The following is a 15,970-nucleotide window of genomic DNA, read 5'->3' as shown; positions in this document are numbered from 1 at the left end:
GATCATCTCTTTTTCAGGACAGATTAGGCTTTCGTTTGGTTGTAAAGGTTGACGGACAGCTCTCAATTTTGTTTCATTCCAAAAACAAAACCATCCCAAAATAGTTAAAATAAATAAATAAATTTAAAAAAAAACTGTTTTAAACTCTAGCCTTATATTTTGGTGCCATTACCATGACCCACCACCAAAAAAACCCTGCCAAATAAATTCTGCTCCCAATGATTGCAGCGATACCCATAGTAGAGCCAAGAAACAGTGCGCATTTGTTGTTCTTGTCCTACTGAAACACACTGACACTACTTGCACCAACACTGAACATAAAACCAGTTTTTCTTACCTAAAAAACACTGACCCTAACACTGCCACTAACTGATATTAATACTAACTGAAATTTACATTGACACTTACAGTGCCACCAACAGCCAAGGCTGCCTTTGCAAGAGTGACTAGCGCCAGGGCGAATGACAGGCATGACTCTGCTGATTCCCACAGATGCTTCTGCCACCTATGAGCAGCTAGCTGCAGTCACCAAGCCCTGTACATGTCAGCAGCGGGTGCAGCTGTCCATGGCTGTCCGCCCAGCCACGGATTACCTGCAGTGATTACTGGCTAGGTGAACAGCCACAGATAGCTGCGGCCACCACCAACTAGTCATTGAAGTGTAAAGGGCCCAGCAGCCAAAGCTAGAGACTCACAGGTGGTAGAAACTGCTGCAGCAGTCAGCAGATAACTGTCGTTGTCATTCGCACTGTTGCTAGTTGTCTGTGTGAATACAGTTTAACAGTCACTAAAATATATCAAGCTCTGAACTAGTTACACTTTATATTTTCTTCCCAACAGACTTTTTTTTGTCTGTACAGACTTCCTCCTGGGGAGCTCTTCCTGTTAGGAGAGCATCTCCAGCACAGAGGAACACCTATGTGGCTCCCAGGATTAAAGCCTACTTCCTGGAGATGTGCGTATATGTGGTCACGAAAAGGTTAAAGGGAATCTAAACGTTTTTGTCTTAAAATAAGAAAAAATTATATTGCACAGAGCGGTCACTCGCAGTCCTCCATTGGCACTGTCCACTCCTTCTTTCTCCTCTTAGTAAGCCAGCTGGCAAGGGGGCAACCATCCCTATGCTCCTGAGCTGGGCTGTGTGCTTCCAGAGACACACACACAGTCAACAAGCCAGGCCACCTGCTCCCTCCTCACACAATAGGCTCACAGCCATAGACTTCTCCTGCTCAGTGTCTCTTGTGAATCCATGACAGCCCTGAATCAGTGAAAGTCAAGTTTGTGGATGGGGAGGTGACCTATATCGATCTAGTGCTGTGCCCGTCTGCAATCAGCACTGCTCCCTTTCCTTCACACAGGCTCAGATGCAGCAGCAGAAGCCATTGGCGCCTTCCTATGGTGGTGCACCAAGAGGAAGAGCCTAAAGCTCCAGAGGGGAACCCCAGAAAAGTAGGATCAGGGTAGATTGGTGCAATACCACTGCACAGAACAGGCAAGTGTAGCATGTTTATTAAAAAAAACCCCACACAATTTAAAAAACTCTTCTTAAAAGAAAATTAGGTACCTTCAATACATACAGCCTAAGGTTTTATTCAAATACAACTCACCTTCTTTTACAGTCTCTTTACTTAAACTCCGTCCGTAGTGCTGGTTTTCAGTTTCATAGCTGTCAGAATCAACATGGTATACCTAAAACATGAAAAGGCAACAGAAATCCTTCATATTAGGTTAACAATCAGCAGACTAAGCAATTCCTCGCACACAATATATGGCATCATTGCTATTACACACCTTGCTGTTATAGTTCTAACCCTGTACAACTGGTGATCACAACCTATTACTATAGGGATCTGGTTTTTAATTCTTGTGAATTTATACCACTGCTGCCTGGCACCACTGAATTAAGTTAACATGAGCTGCTATTAACAAACCTTGCACATGGGCAATTTATACTGAGCATAGGATGAAAAAAAATGCATAGGCAAACATTACCTTTTGTGAAAACTGCATTGTCTAGCTTTCCTAAGAAAGTCCCCCCCCCCCATACCCAAATGTATAGTTACTGGAATCCCACAGTCTTCATATCCCATGACTGAAATCTACCTTGCCACCAGTTGTAATGTAGATTCACATAGACTTCCTGATACAGTATGAGTTTTGGACAGGATAAATACTTTTCCTCAAGGGAGGTAAGCAGGCAGGATAACTATTTAAATGCCACTGCCCTCTACCCCCAAAGCTCTTGCTGACAACATATTCCTACTTTTATTGAAGTTATTTCCAGTATCTAACGTTATCCACTATAAAGAAGTATTTTACAAAATCCTGAAGTGAAGGATGAGCGGCCTGTAATTAAGCAAAGACTAAACTGTTCCTAAACCTTAATTCCAGGTAGAATTACAAAGTTGTATAATAGAAAATGCTCAGTGTTAAGCAATACTGCCATCTACTGTTACAATGAATAAAGGACAAAAAAAAAAAAATCTGGATTTCTCCACTGACAGATATAACTGGGGTCCAGAAGCTGTCCTGGATACCTCTATGGAAAAGGATAGCATAGTATTAAATTTCCCTTGTCACCTCCTTTTCTTCGGTTCATTGTTCACTACCACAGGTCCATGTGCTCTATGTTTTGTCCTTGTTATTCAAGGACAAAATTAGTAATTGCAGGTAAAGTCTAAATATTTTTTTTTTTTTGCAGTGACCATTTCCATTCATAAAAAAGTGAGGACAAGATGAAGAAAACAGACCAGTGATTGTGCCAATGGTATTGCAGCTCTGGTCACAGTTTTTGGTAGCAATATCTGGGAAAAGACAGTACTTTACACCTGCCTCCTACTGGCATTAGCATTTCCTGGAGATCTGTATATTTTAAATAAAAAGATGGAACTTAGTAATCTGAGTCAGGCCACCAGGCTTTTAAAGTGGTTGTAAAGGTTCTTCATTCTATCTATTGGAGAGGATTTAATAAAACGAGAGAGATCTCAAGACTTGATATGCGTTAAATATGCAAAATTAAGTCATATGTCCCTTTTGGTATGAATTCAGATTGGGATATCAACTGCTGCATAGATACCAAATATATAGATTGTCTTTATTACCACTTTATATCTGTTTTATTATGTAATTATATGGATCGTTCCCAGTCTCCTGCATTTCATATACGATAGTAACAAAATAGTTTCACTCCCTTATGGAGAGACCAGATATATATATTCTTTCACCAGGTTGTCACTGGTCTGGATTTTTATTCATTGATTTATTAAGAGACGGCTTTGTTTCTGTTGTTTGCCCTCCAGTAACATGGAGGTTCTTTACATCTGGTTTTGATCGCCATCTAGTAATGACCTTCTTCAAGATGGCGGTTCTGACACTCGGTTTTTCTAAGATGGATGCTTGTACATGTCCAGTTCCAGTTTTGTGTGCAATTGAATGGAGGAGGGTGGGGACCAGACACCTTATGAATATGTAAGATGCTAGCACTGTACCAGCCCTTGAGAATGTCCTATTGGACGAAATGCGTCAGTAGGGAGTAACAATGCTGACGACACTCCACTGCTCGGTCCCGGGTCGCAGCGGCTGCACATGTAAGCTGGCTATTTTCTGTTTTGTACAACTGAGGTTACATATTGTTTTATCAATAAATTACTACACTATTGAAAGTATTTCTTGCTCCTGGTGAGCCTTATTTTACCAGAGTCTGGGCAGAGAAGATGCCGTCCACATATTGATTGCTGTGACAAGATACATACGTTTCTGCTAGGTTATATGGGCGTTTGTGCTGCTGTAGTGGCAGCTATCAGCTCTGGTGAGTTTGTAATGCACTGGGAGATGGTGGTGGTTCATTTACAACTGAATTGTGTTGTCTACAAATCAAGAACACTTTTAGGGTGGTGGATGTACACTCATTGAACACTTTTTCATATGTTTATGATATATTGAACACTTGATTTATATGGACATTCATTTGTGAGCACTTCTAATAATCGGTTTGTCACTTCACATTGTTTATTTAGCACTGCACTTAATATTTTCTTCATTCTATGCATGAATGTAAAAAAAAACCTGTGTGCAGCAGCCCCCCCCCCCCAAACAATACTTACCTGTGCCCCATCTCGATCCAGCAAGGGTTTCTTCATCCTCAATGGCTGAGATAGTAGCAGTAGCCATTGGCTTCTGCTACTGGCAATCACAGCCAGTGAGCTAATGAGAAAAGAGCATGGGCGGGGCTGAGCCAAACTCTGTGTGAATGAACACAGACCACAGGCTTGGGAGCAAGCCTGCTTGGTTGCCCCATAGCAAGCTGTTTGCTATGGGGGCACTAGGCAGGAGCCTGGAGAACCAGCGGGAAACCCGAGAAGAGGAGGATCGGCTGCTCTGTGCAAAACCACTGCACATATAACATACCGTAATAAAGTTTTATTATATTTCTATCATTGTAAATCTAGAATAAGTCAATGAAAACTATAGGTAACACTTTTTTTTGTCATTTTGGATAGAGTAAGGGAGGGCTATAACCCGTCAGATTTTTTTTTTGCCATCTATGTCCCATTTTGGAGATTTTCCTTCACTTTCTGTCCCATAGCTAAAACAAGACGTGAGAGAAAACCTCTGAAAATCATGGGAATCCCTTAGGGACCCCCAGGTCACCAGACCTAGTGTCCCCATTGGAAGATTTCTTCCCTATTACTTTTCTGGGGACAACACAAAATGTAGGGTTTTCTTTTACTTTCAGTAAAGTTACACTTTAAATTGTGTGAGGGGTTCTTTACGGTTAAAGCAGTAAGGATCTTAAACTCCCTTCACAGTTGATGTTGTCAGCAGGACTGTAGATAAACTAAAGAACTTTTGGAGGGACTCCTTAGGCCTCATGCACACAAGCTCAAATTATTTTTTCTACCTCTAAAAGCCTCTCTGTGTTACCCATAGCCGTTTACAGTAGTTTAGAGCCTGGGGGAGGGAGAAAAAACCCACACACTTCACTTGTGCATTTCAGAGAGGAGTGTTTTGGCTTACAAAAACACCAAGATGTGTCTAAAACGTGCCCAAGAGCTAGCCGCATTTGCCACTTGAGCTTTTAGTCATTTTCATTGGCCAGAATATTACAATTAATTTTGAAAACGCACACATTTGCAAAAACACGGCTAAGGTGCTTTTTGAAGCCTCTTTTCTCCTGTCAGGAGGAAAGCAGTCAGAAGAGCCCCAGTGTGCATGAAGCCTAAGAGCACAATGTACAGGAATATGGAAAATGGCAGTGACAAACACACACACAGATAGACTTGGGTCTTTAGTCAACCTCACCAACTACGTAACTTCATTTCACAGGTACTACCTCTGCTGCTAAGCATTATGGCCGACTTCTGGTAGGTAGGGATAGGCATGGTGGGTACATTTGTTTGCCCATCTTTGTGATTATAGAACTATGTTGTTCCCCTGTAAGGCAATACTAGCTCATATGAGCCCAGATGGTTTTCTTTTACTTTCTTTGGACAATAGTTGGAGTGAAAGGAAGAACTTTATGAGCATGTGCATTTTTGGCTTAGTAAAAGTAATCACTTTTGATATCAGAAACAAAAATGATTTTCTCTTCAGACAGTTATGCAGAGGCCCTATTTATTTATTTCTGCTTTTTGAAAATAATTTAAGCCATAAAAAATAAAAAACACAGCATTTACAAGTTTTTTTTATTTACAGATCTTAAAGCAGCTGCATTGTTTTCAATTGAGACATTCACAAAAGGTGAGTAGGTATGCACTGAGTTCTGTAACACAAAACCCAAAAATCTGCGGCCAGGGACATGAACCTCTCATCTGCCTGCTCAGTGGGGATCAGTGGACACATCGCCCACTGAGCAGGCGAGTCCGCTCGCATAAAAAAGGCCTAAACAGAACAAAAACACAGACTTGCCCCATTTAAAATTTAAAAAAATAAAACAATTACGGACCTGAACGGAAGCAGATGAAAAACTGATGTGAACTGGCCATGTCCGTTTACATCTGCCCATAGGAATGCATTGCTGTCTATTTTTCATCAGTCAGCAGACGGATGAAAAATTGACATTGAACTCCCATGTGAAAGCGGCCTTAGTGGTAGACTGGTGACAGTCATTACCAAAATAGGTTTATAAACATTGTTAAAAGGCAGACGCATTTCTGCCACGAGAGGCCTGTCACACAACTTGCATCAATACAAGTCTCAGGTCTCATCCACACATCAGTACAAATATACCTTGCATGTTTACAGAAGCCAACCATGCCTGTTGTAAACTGACAAGTGCAGTGGATATGGAAAGTACATTTACACAGCACTGCAATCACATCTAATAAGCCTCAGCGCACATTACCTGCTAAAACGCACTCAAACTGTTTAGAAGCATCTGTGGTGCAATCTGTTTTAACCACTTGTCTACCGAGCACTTTCACCTCCTTCCTGCCCAGGCCATTTTTCAGCTTTCAGTGCTGTTGCACTTTGAATGACAATTGCGTGGTCATGCAACACTGTACTCAAATGAAATTTTTATAATTTTTTGGAGACAGATAGAGCTTTCTTTTGGTGGTATTTAATATAAACAAACCAAAAACTGAAATTTAAAAAAGAAAAATGTTTTTTCTTAGTTTCTGTTATAAAATTTTGTAAATAAGTAATTTTTCTCCTTCACTGCTGTGCGCTAATGAGGCTGCAGTGATGGGCACTGACAGGCGGCACTGATGGCCACTGATAGGTGGCACTGACTAGCAACACTGAAAGGCAGCTCAGATGGGTACTGATATGTGGCATTGATGTGCACTGACAGGTGGCATTGATGGGCACTGACAGATGGCACTGATGGGGCTACACTGATCATCAGGGCACTGATCATCAGTTTACATGATCATCAGTGGAATGCCAATTACCGGCTCTCCTCTCCTCACAAGCTGTCAGCGTGACAGCTCGTGAGGAGAGAACTGCCGATAACCAACATTTCCTTATTTACATTCGATCAGCTGTGATTGGATACAGCTGATCACATGAAAGAGCCGATGTCTTTGGCTCTTTCCGCTGATCGGTGATCCGCTCTGTCCCAGGGACACAGCGCACCACAGATAGACAAGCTGCGCGTCCTCGGGGGCACTCACGCGCGGTTAGAGTGGGAGGACGTCATATGATGTCCTCCCAGAACGAGAGAACCACCACCCACCCGTCATTTCCTTATATGGCAGGCAGGAGGCGGCTAAAGGATAAGTTCACCTTTGGGAACATGGAACATATTCCCATAGCTGCAGCCACGCCCACCAGACTCATTCCCTCTGACAGATAATACAGAGAGAAGTCTCCCCGTACTGCCATTCTTGAAAACAGCGCGACCATACGAGGCTCTGCCCTCGCAGCCGCATCATTCATTCACGGACTTCCGTGAATTTTTTTTAAGTCCGCAAACGTGCAGATAACGAAAAACCCGTAAGTGAATCACAAAAAAAGTGCAAGTGTAAAACACCACACGAAAAAGTGCACTTAGGGGTGTGCTTTGTCCTTCCCCCGAAGGGGATGGACCACTACCCTGATCCCCCGGGGCACGAAGCTCCTGACAGGGACAAGGTTCCCATTTGGTCCTCCTGGCCAAAAGGCCTGGTGGACCACCGTTCCTTGTGTCCAGCCGAAGCCAGACACCCAGTACTTGGTTAGGGGGCTCTCCCGGAGAGAAAACCCCCTAGGGATAGGGGAGGAAGGAACCAAAAGGCCACACATCCTCCCCCTAGACTTCAGGGCAGGCCCGAGGACCCACACCCTCCATCCTGTGAGAAAACACACACATAAGTAAGAAAAAGTGACAAAACATGGGAGGTGTAGTAAATTAAATAAATAGAAAATAAAAAAGTGGTCGTGCCAAATAGTGCACAGACCAGGCCCTGAGGCCTGTAGCAAAAATTGCCCTGGTCCTAGCCAAAAGGCCTGGTCCTAAGGGCACTGTGCAGAAAAAGTGGAAAACACAGTGACCATGTGCCATTTTCACATTGTGGGGTCCCACACCCAGGTGCTACTAGTGGCACCCCTGAGGCAACTACTCAGGGGGCACTGGTTTGCGGACTTTCTGCCTTCCCGACCCCTGGCCAGACAAGGTAGATCCGTCCAAATCAGGAGGAACTGGGTCCTTCCGGTCTCCTCGGGAGAATTACTCACGGGCCCCAGCTACTACTCGTGGGCACCATGCTTTCTGTTCCCCCTGTACTAGCCGTCCAGACCCCCATCATTCCAGCAGGGGTACTATACAACCAGCCATCCCCGCAAAGCTAGAATGGCCGTGGAGCACCCCCACTGGACACTGATAAGAACAGATACTACACTTGATCTTAGCCAAAAGGCCGAGAAGCGGACTTCCGTGAATGAATGAACTGCAAGACCCGACAGCCTTAGCGGCTGTGGGCTTTTAAGTTTTCAATGCACTACCACAGCAATGTAGAGCGCCGTGGTAGTTCATTGAAGCTTCCTGTCAGAATATCTGCTTGGCTGTACATCCCATACAGCAAGCAGATATTCTGACAGGTCTGCAGGAGACCTGCATGGCATCAGCAATCTACTGATCGCTGGTGCAATGCTTTCCAGGCTCTTTCGGACAAAAATAATGCATGCACTTTTTTACCAGCAAAAAAAATTTGCATTTATTTTTCTTGTCCAAAAGGTGAACTTATCTTTTAACGATAACCTGGCATGTTCATACATTTTATGTATTTCCCAGTGGTTGGCAAACACTAACTATAGCAATTTTCTAGATTACTTTCTGAACACTATCACATACAAAATGGAATGGCAACTGCATCATAAAAGTTCCACTCTCATATGGGACCAGTGTTTGAACATGTAAAGAAGTACAGCTCCTGGGGGTCACTGAACAGTGGTCAAGTGGCAAACACAAAATCCTTGAGTGATATAGTAGAATGGTATATGTAGGTTATCTTTGCAGGAGGTAAGAATGGCAGTTCTTCATGCCCCCAATAGTGTAGGCTCTGGAAACACAATGGAAAAAGGAGAGGGGTTAGCAGCACCATCATTTTGGCTTATTTACCAAAAGTCACCCAACACTTCCAATGTGTTGACACTGTGGCTCAGGGCAGCACAGAAAGCACGATGCCTCAAATCGCACTTTGTACCCTGTGTATGATAGTGATTGGACTGAACCAGCTGGTTGACACCAGATTTTCATGCATTAAGCCATGTGTGCATTTACCCTAATAAATACAGCAAGTACAGCAAGAACGGTTTAGCCTCTGGCTGAAGCAGAAATACGCTTGATGCTTCTGTTAAACTATTCATCTTCTATTTTGACATATTAGCTTTGTGCGTGCTGCTATGAAACTAAAATTCCATTTGAAATGTGAAAACAGTTTCCTGTCATTTTCAAACAAATTCCAAACATTTTCTCATGTACCGATTTCCTAAAGTGTCTGTATATCCAAAAACAAATTCATCATAAAAGCTTCTCTATTAAAGGAGTCTAACTACATGTGCCCGTTGTTTCCAAAACATTTCAGTATGGATAGAATACGCAATGACCCTGCCAGTTTGACTTTCTTGACACCCCCCCCCCCCCCCCCCCTTGCAATGATCTGCAGGCTGATCTAGTGTGTGCCATGTTTCCACCACATTGCTCCATTTTCCAAGAAAGAAAGAAAGTGCAGGGTAAACTCTTAAACCTGCTTACACAAGTCATATAATCGCTTTTTACACACACTCATTTGTGTGGCTGGGGGTACAGCACAGGAATAAGCAGCAGCAATGTCACCAACACACAGAAATCTCTAGGATTTAAACCCCAGCCTGTGCTGTGCAGAGGAAAAGAGGAGGATGGCATTCACAATACTTGCAAGAATTTCATTTTATATTTGCCAACTGTTTTGCGGTGTTTAATGAATGGATAGTGGTTTGTGTGCCCAGAGTATATCTAAAACACATTAGGTTCACAAACACTTTAATGAAATTCATAGGGTGTATTGTTAAAGTGGTAGGCCTCAGGTGATAAACAGATAAAACAAGTCATTCTGCATTCATTCTACAAATTTCTGTCCCCTACATTCATTCAAAATGCAGAATTTACACAGAATCTCTCGGCTCTAAAAAGTAGAGGGTGGGGAGCTGAGGTTACATCAGTGAGGAGAGCTCTGAGAGCTGATTGGAAGGAAGAGACACGCACACACCCCCTTCACAGAGCGCACCAGAACAGATCTGAAGCTGTCATTCACAGGCTGTGCCCCCCCTGGTAACCATTTTTCGCTTGGTGTCAAGCAAATTCGTCAGAAGTGACTCATGCTGATAGCAGAGGAACAAAACAGACAGAAATGACAATTACTTCTCTGGACTGAGACAAGTATAAACTCTAGAGGATTATGCTTTGTACATATTTCATGTTGGAGGTTTACAACTACTTTAAGTCTGTAACAGCTCTGAATAAATACACCATGTTTATCTATGCGTTTATTCCTCCCATAACAGTACAATTACCTCTTATAACTATTATAGTTAAGATTCCAAAAACCAGCTTAGAATGAAATGTAGCTTTGTTATGCAAGCAATGCGATTCTCTCATTAGGATCCCAAGATATCACTACTCAAAAAAATTAAAGGAATTAAAGGAGTTTAATCAGAGTATAGCATGAAGTCAATTAAACTCCTGGGATACTGATCTGGTCAGTTAAGTAGCAGAGGGGGTTGTTAATCAGTTTCAGCTGCTTTGGTGTTAATGAAATTTACAACAGGTTCACTAGATGGGCAACCAGGAGACAACCCCCCAAAACAGGAATGGTTTTACAAGTGGAGGCCACTGATATTTTTTTCCCTACTCATCTTTCTGACTGTTTTTCACTAGTTTTGCATTTGGCTAGGGTCAGTGTCACTACTGGTAACATGAGGCGATACATGTACCCTACAGAGGTTGCACAGGCAGTCCAATCCCTCCAGGATGGCACATCAATACATGCCATTACCAGAAGGTTTGCTGTGTCTCCCAGCACAGTCTCCAAGAGCATGGAGGAGATTCCAGGAGACAAGCACTTACTCTAGGAGAACTGGACAGGGCCGTAGAAGGTCCTTAACCCATCAGCAGGACCGGTATCTGCTCCTTTGTGCAAGGAGGAACAGGATGAGCACTGCCAGAGCCCTATAAAATGACCTCCAGCAGGCCACTGGTGTGAATGTCTCTGACCAAATAATCAGAAACAGACTTCATGAGGGTAGCCTGAGAGCCCGACGTCCTCTAGTGGGCCCTGTGCTCACTGCCTGGCACCATAGAGCTCGATTGACATTTGCCACTGAACTCCAGAATTGGCAGGTCCACCGCTGGCGCCCTGTGCTTTTCACAGATGAGAGCAGGCTCACCCTGGGCACATGTGACAGACGTGAAAGGGTCTGGAGAAGTAGTGGAGAATGACCTCATCTCTGTAATTCTACGGATAATAGCATCTGCTCTGATAGGAGGTGAAATATCAGCGATTACATCATATCCTTTCATCCTCTCCTCTCTGCATTAAAAGGAAACTAGTGTTCCCATCAACCACAGAGAATAGTGAATGTGGGTGGGTACACTAGGCCCACACATGTTGAATGTGTTTGAGAGTCTTGGTCTGCCCACCACTGCAAGTGGGGCTAAATTACATCACTGTTTCTTGGAGAAAGAACTACAGAAGGGATGTGCCAATACCAGTGGCTGGGGGAATAGAAGGTATAGCAGCCAAAAACCAAAGAGAATTAATGGTTTCATTTGAAAATGAACAGGCTATTTCAGATCAACTACTGATGGATGACATATTATAAAGTTTTTTGCCTGGAATTCTGCCCAAGTACTTCCTAAGCAGGTTTGTTATGAACATGTTGGCAGATAATTGATGCATATATGGCAACCTCTTTATAATGTTTGAATATTTCCGATAAAGAATAAGCAACACTGGCCAAGTATCACATTAGTATGACATTGTTGAACTGAGGTTCTTTTCTTAGGAGGATAAAGATCTTAAAACAAAGCACATAGTAGAAATAACTATGGGGAACTCTGGCAAATATTACCCAAATTCAGCAGAGCCATAATCAGTACAAATGGGGAAAAAAATTGTCACCCCTTCCACACGTCAATATTATGTTCTATGTCAGCTGTACTGTCATACCGTCAGAGGCTGTGGGGGCAGAGCAAAATCTCAGGATATCCCAATCTGGATTTTATATTAGCTGCTTTCTTATTGCAAGGGAAGTAATAGTCTAAATTAGTTATATTTAGGGACTTTAAAAGCCCATTCTAAATTGCTCTGTTTATCTCAGGGATGTTCAATTTATATCGCCTGATGCCCAGGACATGTAGTTTCGGGCACCAAGGCAGTCATTTAACCTTTAGCCCTGCTGCGGGCAAGGAGCAGGGTTCACCTGTCAGGTGGAATCACTCGGGCAGTCGTGCTGCCACCCGATTGCTTCCAAACAGCCTCGGGCAGCCTCTGCCCCCCTGCTCGCTATGTCTCCCGGGCTCTGCTTGCTCATCTGCGGGCCGGTTTAGCAGGTGCCAGCGGGTATAGGGGAGGGAGGAGAGCAGGCACATCCGCTCTCCTCCCCCTCTTATACTGACCTAGAAGTGACGCTGTGACATCACTTCTGGATCCCCGTTGACAAATATTCCAGCCATCGACGCCCGGTAAGAATGTAATTCAGTGCGATGTGCACGGCATTATATCCAGTGGAGTACAGGGGAGACATCCAGGGTCTTTTAGACCCAGGATGTCTCAATAAAGAGAACCTGTCACCAAAAATCATCACATTTATTCTCTATGGTGTCTGCTATCAGAAAATATATAATGCTTAAGGGTTTTGTGTATCCTGATGTAAGTGTATGAAAATAAGCAAAAACAACTCCGGCAGGCCTAAAATGATTTTTTTTAAGCATGTGCAAAAAAAGAAAAAACAGCTCTAGCAGCAAAAGGGATAAAGGATAAGCCCAACACTTCCCTTTCCTGACGAGCACCCAATCGGTGCTCATTACACTGCAAGGTCTTTCTCCTCCCTGTAGTCCCTGGGAGTGGTGCTGGAGACAAAGATGAAGAGAAGATTAACAGCTCAATGTTAAAAATATTAAAACAATTAAGTTGCCATAAAGACCCTTTTGTTTTTAAAGCCCTAGACAATCCTAAAAGCATCTGTTTTAAATACGGTTTTGGTTACAAAAAATTTTATCATCTGAACAAGTAGATTGAGGCACCAATTTAGTCCCCGGAGAAGCAATTTTTTAAAAAATGTCCACACCCCTGTTATCTGTAAGATCCAAATTCTTCTGTAGCTTTACAGAATGTCTATAACAAACTCCAGCCCCAAGAACTGTGTGCAAAAACCTTCCACCATACAATGGGCTGAAAATATGCCACAGTTTGCAATTTATAGGGTATTATATAATAAAGTCCTGCCAAAACACACTTAATCTGCACCAAAACAAATCAAACTTGGCTGATTGCCTTCATTTTTATGCATAATGGAACAAAAGGAAGCAAAAGTAAATAAACATTGCATGGACAACCTGCAACTCATCCAAGGGATCTTGTGAACATTTCTCTAAAGAAAATTAGTTCCCTGCAGGCCTATTATGTTTGACTGTGTTCCAACACCCAAATCAGGATTTAGAACAGTAGGTGTAAAAGCTTTTCACAAGGGATAATGGCTGATAAGCTCCATTAGAGGCATTTAACCCATTTCACTGCTGGGAAAGCCTGTAAATCAACGTGCAAAAGCTTTCAGAAGATAAGGTTAAAAAAAATAAATATAACAGTCAACCTACTGAGCCTGCAGCCAAAGCTAAGAAAAGGAACAGTATTCTGACAGAAGTCAAAATAAATAAAAATAAAAAAGTTGGTTTGCTTTTATAACTGATGCTTTTAAAATCACGTCATATTTAATAGTACACAGTGTAGCAAAAAAATTAAAATATAATAATAATAAATGATACCACCCCAAGTCTTATGGACTACCTTGATCAAAATATGAATCAACGCAAGCAATGAAATATTTTCTGTGATATTTAGATCATCATCATACTAAAAACTATGTTAAATTAAAACACAGGAGAAGAGTATTTCAGTACCTACAAAAAAAATTTAAGTTTTTTCATCTTGATCAGGAAAAAGAAACCCCTTTGCGGGAGGGGTTTATGGCAAACACTAGGGACTTTCATCCTAACCCCCCAAAAATGATATGTTTCAGAGCAGTAAATACTGATGTAGCTCTTTTCATATGAAATTTAGCTTTTAAAGTGGTTGTAAACCTGAGACATGAAATATGAGTAAAGCATATCCCTCTATAGTGTGCGTCAACCCAGAGTGTCATTCCTGTCTGCTGCCTCATTCCAATCACACAGTTTGTGACTGACATACTCAGCTCTTTTCTAAATGGAGGTGTGTCCCTTGCCTTTAAATAGTATTATACAGGATTTATATAGCGCCAACAGTTTGCTCAGCACTTTACAATATAACAGGAGACAATACAGCAACAATACAGTTTAATACAAGAGGGTTAGGAAGGCCCTGCTCCTTGGAGATAACAATTTAAGAGGGAGGGGCTAATGGTACAAAAGGTAGTAACTGTGGCGGATGGACTGGTAGGAGGAATAAAAGATTCCATTATTAGCTGAGGGCAGGATAGGCTTCCCTGAAGAGATAGGTTTTCAGAGATCGCCAAAAAGTGAGCAGAGTAGGCGATAGTCTGATAAATTGGGGTTCCAGAGGATGGGGGAAGCTCTGAAGAAGTCATGGAGATGAGCATGGGAGGAGGAGACAAGAGAGCTAGAGAGCAGGAGTTTGTGCGAAGAGCGGAGAGTACGGTTTTGGTGATATTTAGATACAAGATTGGTGATGTAATTTGGGGCAGAGTTATAAATGGCTTTATATGTTATTGTTAATGTTTTGAATTTTATCCATTGGGCAATGGGAAGCCAGTGGAGGGATTGGCAGAGAGGGGTGGCAGATACAGAATGGTTCGTGAGGTGGATGAGTCTGGCAGGAGCATTCATGATAGACTGAAGAGGGGATAGCCTGCGATGAGGTAGGTTAATGAGGAGGGAGTTACAATAGTCAAGGCGAGAGATAACAAAGGAGTGAATAAGTTGCTTAGTAGTTTCCGAGGTTAAGAACGGGCGTATCTTGGAGATGTTGCGGAGGTGAAGTCTACAAGATTTGGACAGCAATTGCATTTGGGGCTGAAAGGACAGATGGGAGTCTAGGACTACACCTAGTACCCTGGCATGAGGGGAGGAACTGGTGGTTGTGTTATTGATCTTGATGGAGAAGTCAAGGGAGGGGGCACAGGCTGGAGGGAATACTAAGAGCTCAGTTTTGGAAAGATTGAGTTTGAGAAAGTGGAGTGACATCCATGCCGATATGTCACTTAGTAGGTTAGTAATGCGAGAGGAGACTGAAGGGGTGAGGTGAGGAGTAGAAAGATAGATTTGTGTGTCATCAGCATAGAGATGGTACTTAAAGCCATGGGAATTTATCAAGTGACCAAGGGAGGAGGTGTACATGGAGAAGAGTAGGGGTCCAAGGACAGAACCTTGAGGGACCCCTACAGAAAGAGGGAGTGGAGAAGAGGTGCCAGAGTTATAGGTAATGCTGAAGGAGCTCTGCGATAGGTAGGAGGAGAACCAGGAGAGAGCAGAGTCTCGGAGGCCAAGAAAGTGGAGTTTTTTGAGGAGGAGGGGATGGTCAACAGTATCAAAAGTCGCGGAGAGGTCAAGTAGTAAGAGTACGGAGTAGTGGCCATTGGTTTTAGCAGTTAGTATATCATTAGTGAGTTTTAGTAGGGCAGTTTCAGTGTAGTTTAGTGAGCGAAAGCCAGACTGTAAAGGGTCAAGAAGATTGTTGTCAGTGAGGTAGCAGCTCAGGCGATTGTAGACTAAGCGTTCTAAGAGCTTAGAGGTAAACGGGAGCAGAGAGATGGGTCTTAAGTTGTTCAGGGAGGGTTTTTTAAGTATGGGAGTGAT

General features: G+C 42.8%; 1 protein-coding gene and 1 pseudogene across 1 annotated transcript in view; both read right to left on the bottom strand.

The window, feature by feature from the left end:
* IPMK (inositol polyphosphate multikinase) overlaps nt 1-15,970 on the bottom strand; it is a 94,279-nt gene that overhangs the window by 24,748 nt on the left and 53,561 nt on the right. The window contains exon 5 of the mRNA XM_089692796.1: nt 1,608-1,689. Within this exon, the coding sequence (XP_089548922.1) occupies nt 1,608-1,689 (82 nt within the window). The remainder of the gene's footprint in view (nt 1-1,607; nt 1,690-15,970) is intronic.
* LOC149449810 (U2 spliceosomal RNA) lies at nt 8,234-8,351 on the bottom strand (annotated as a pseudogene).

Source organism: Staurois parvus, unplaced genomic scaffold, assembly GCF_062004578.1.
Source record: "Staurois parvus isolate SC_StPar_1 unplaced genomic scaffold, SC_StPar_1.0 ptg000604l, whole genome shotgun sequence".
In the NCBI taxonomy this organism is placed as follows: Eukaryota; Metazoa; Chordata; class Amphibia; order Anura; family Ranidae; genus Staurois; species Staurois parvus.
This window is presented reverse-complemented; position numbering and strand designations above follow the sequence as displayed.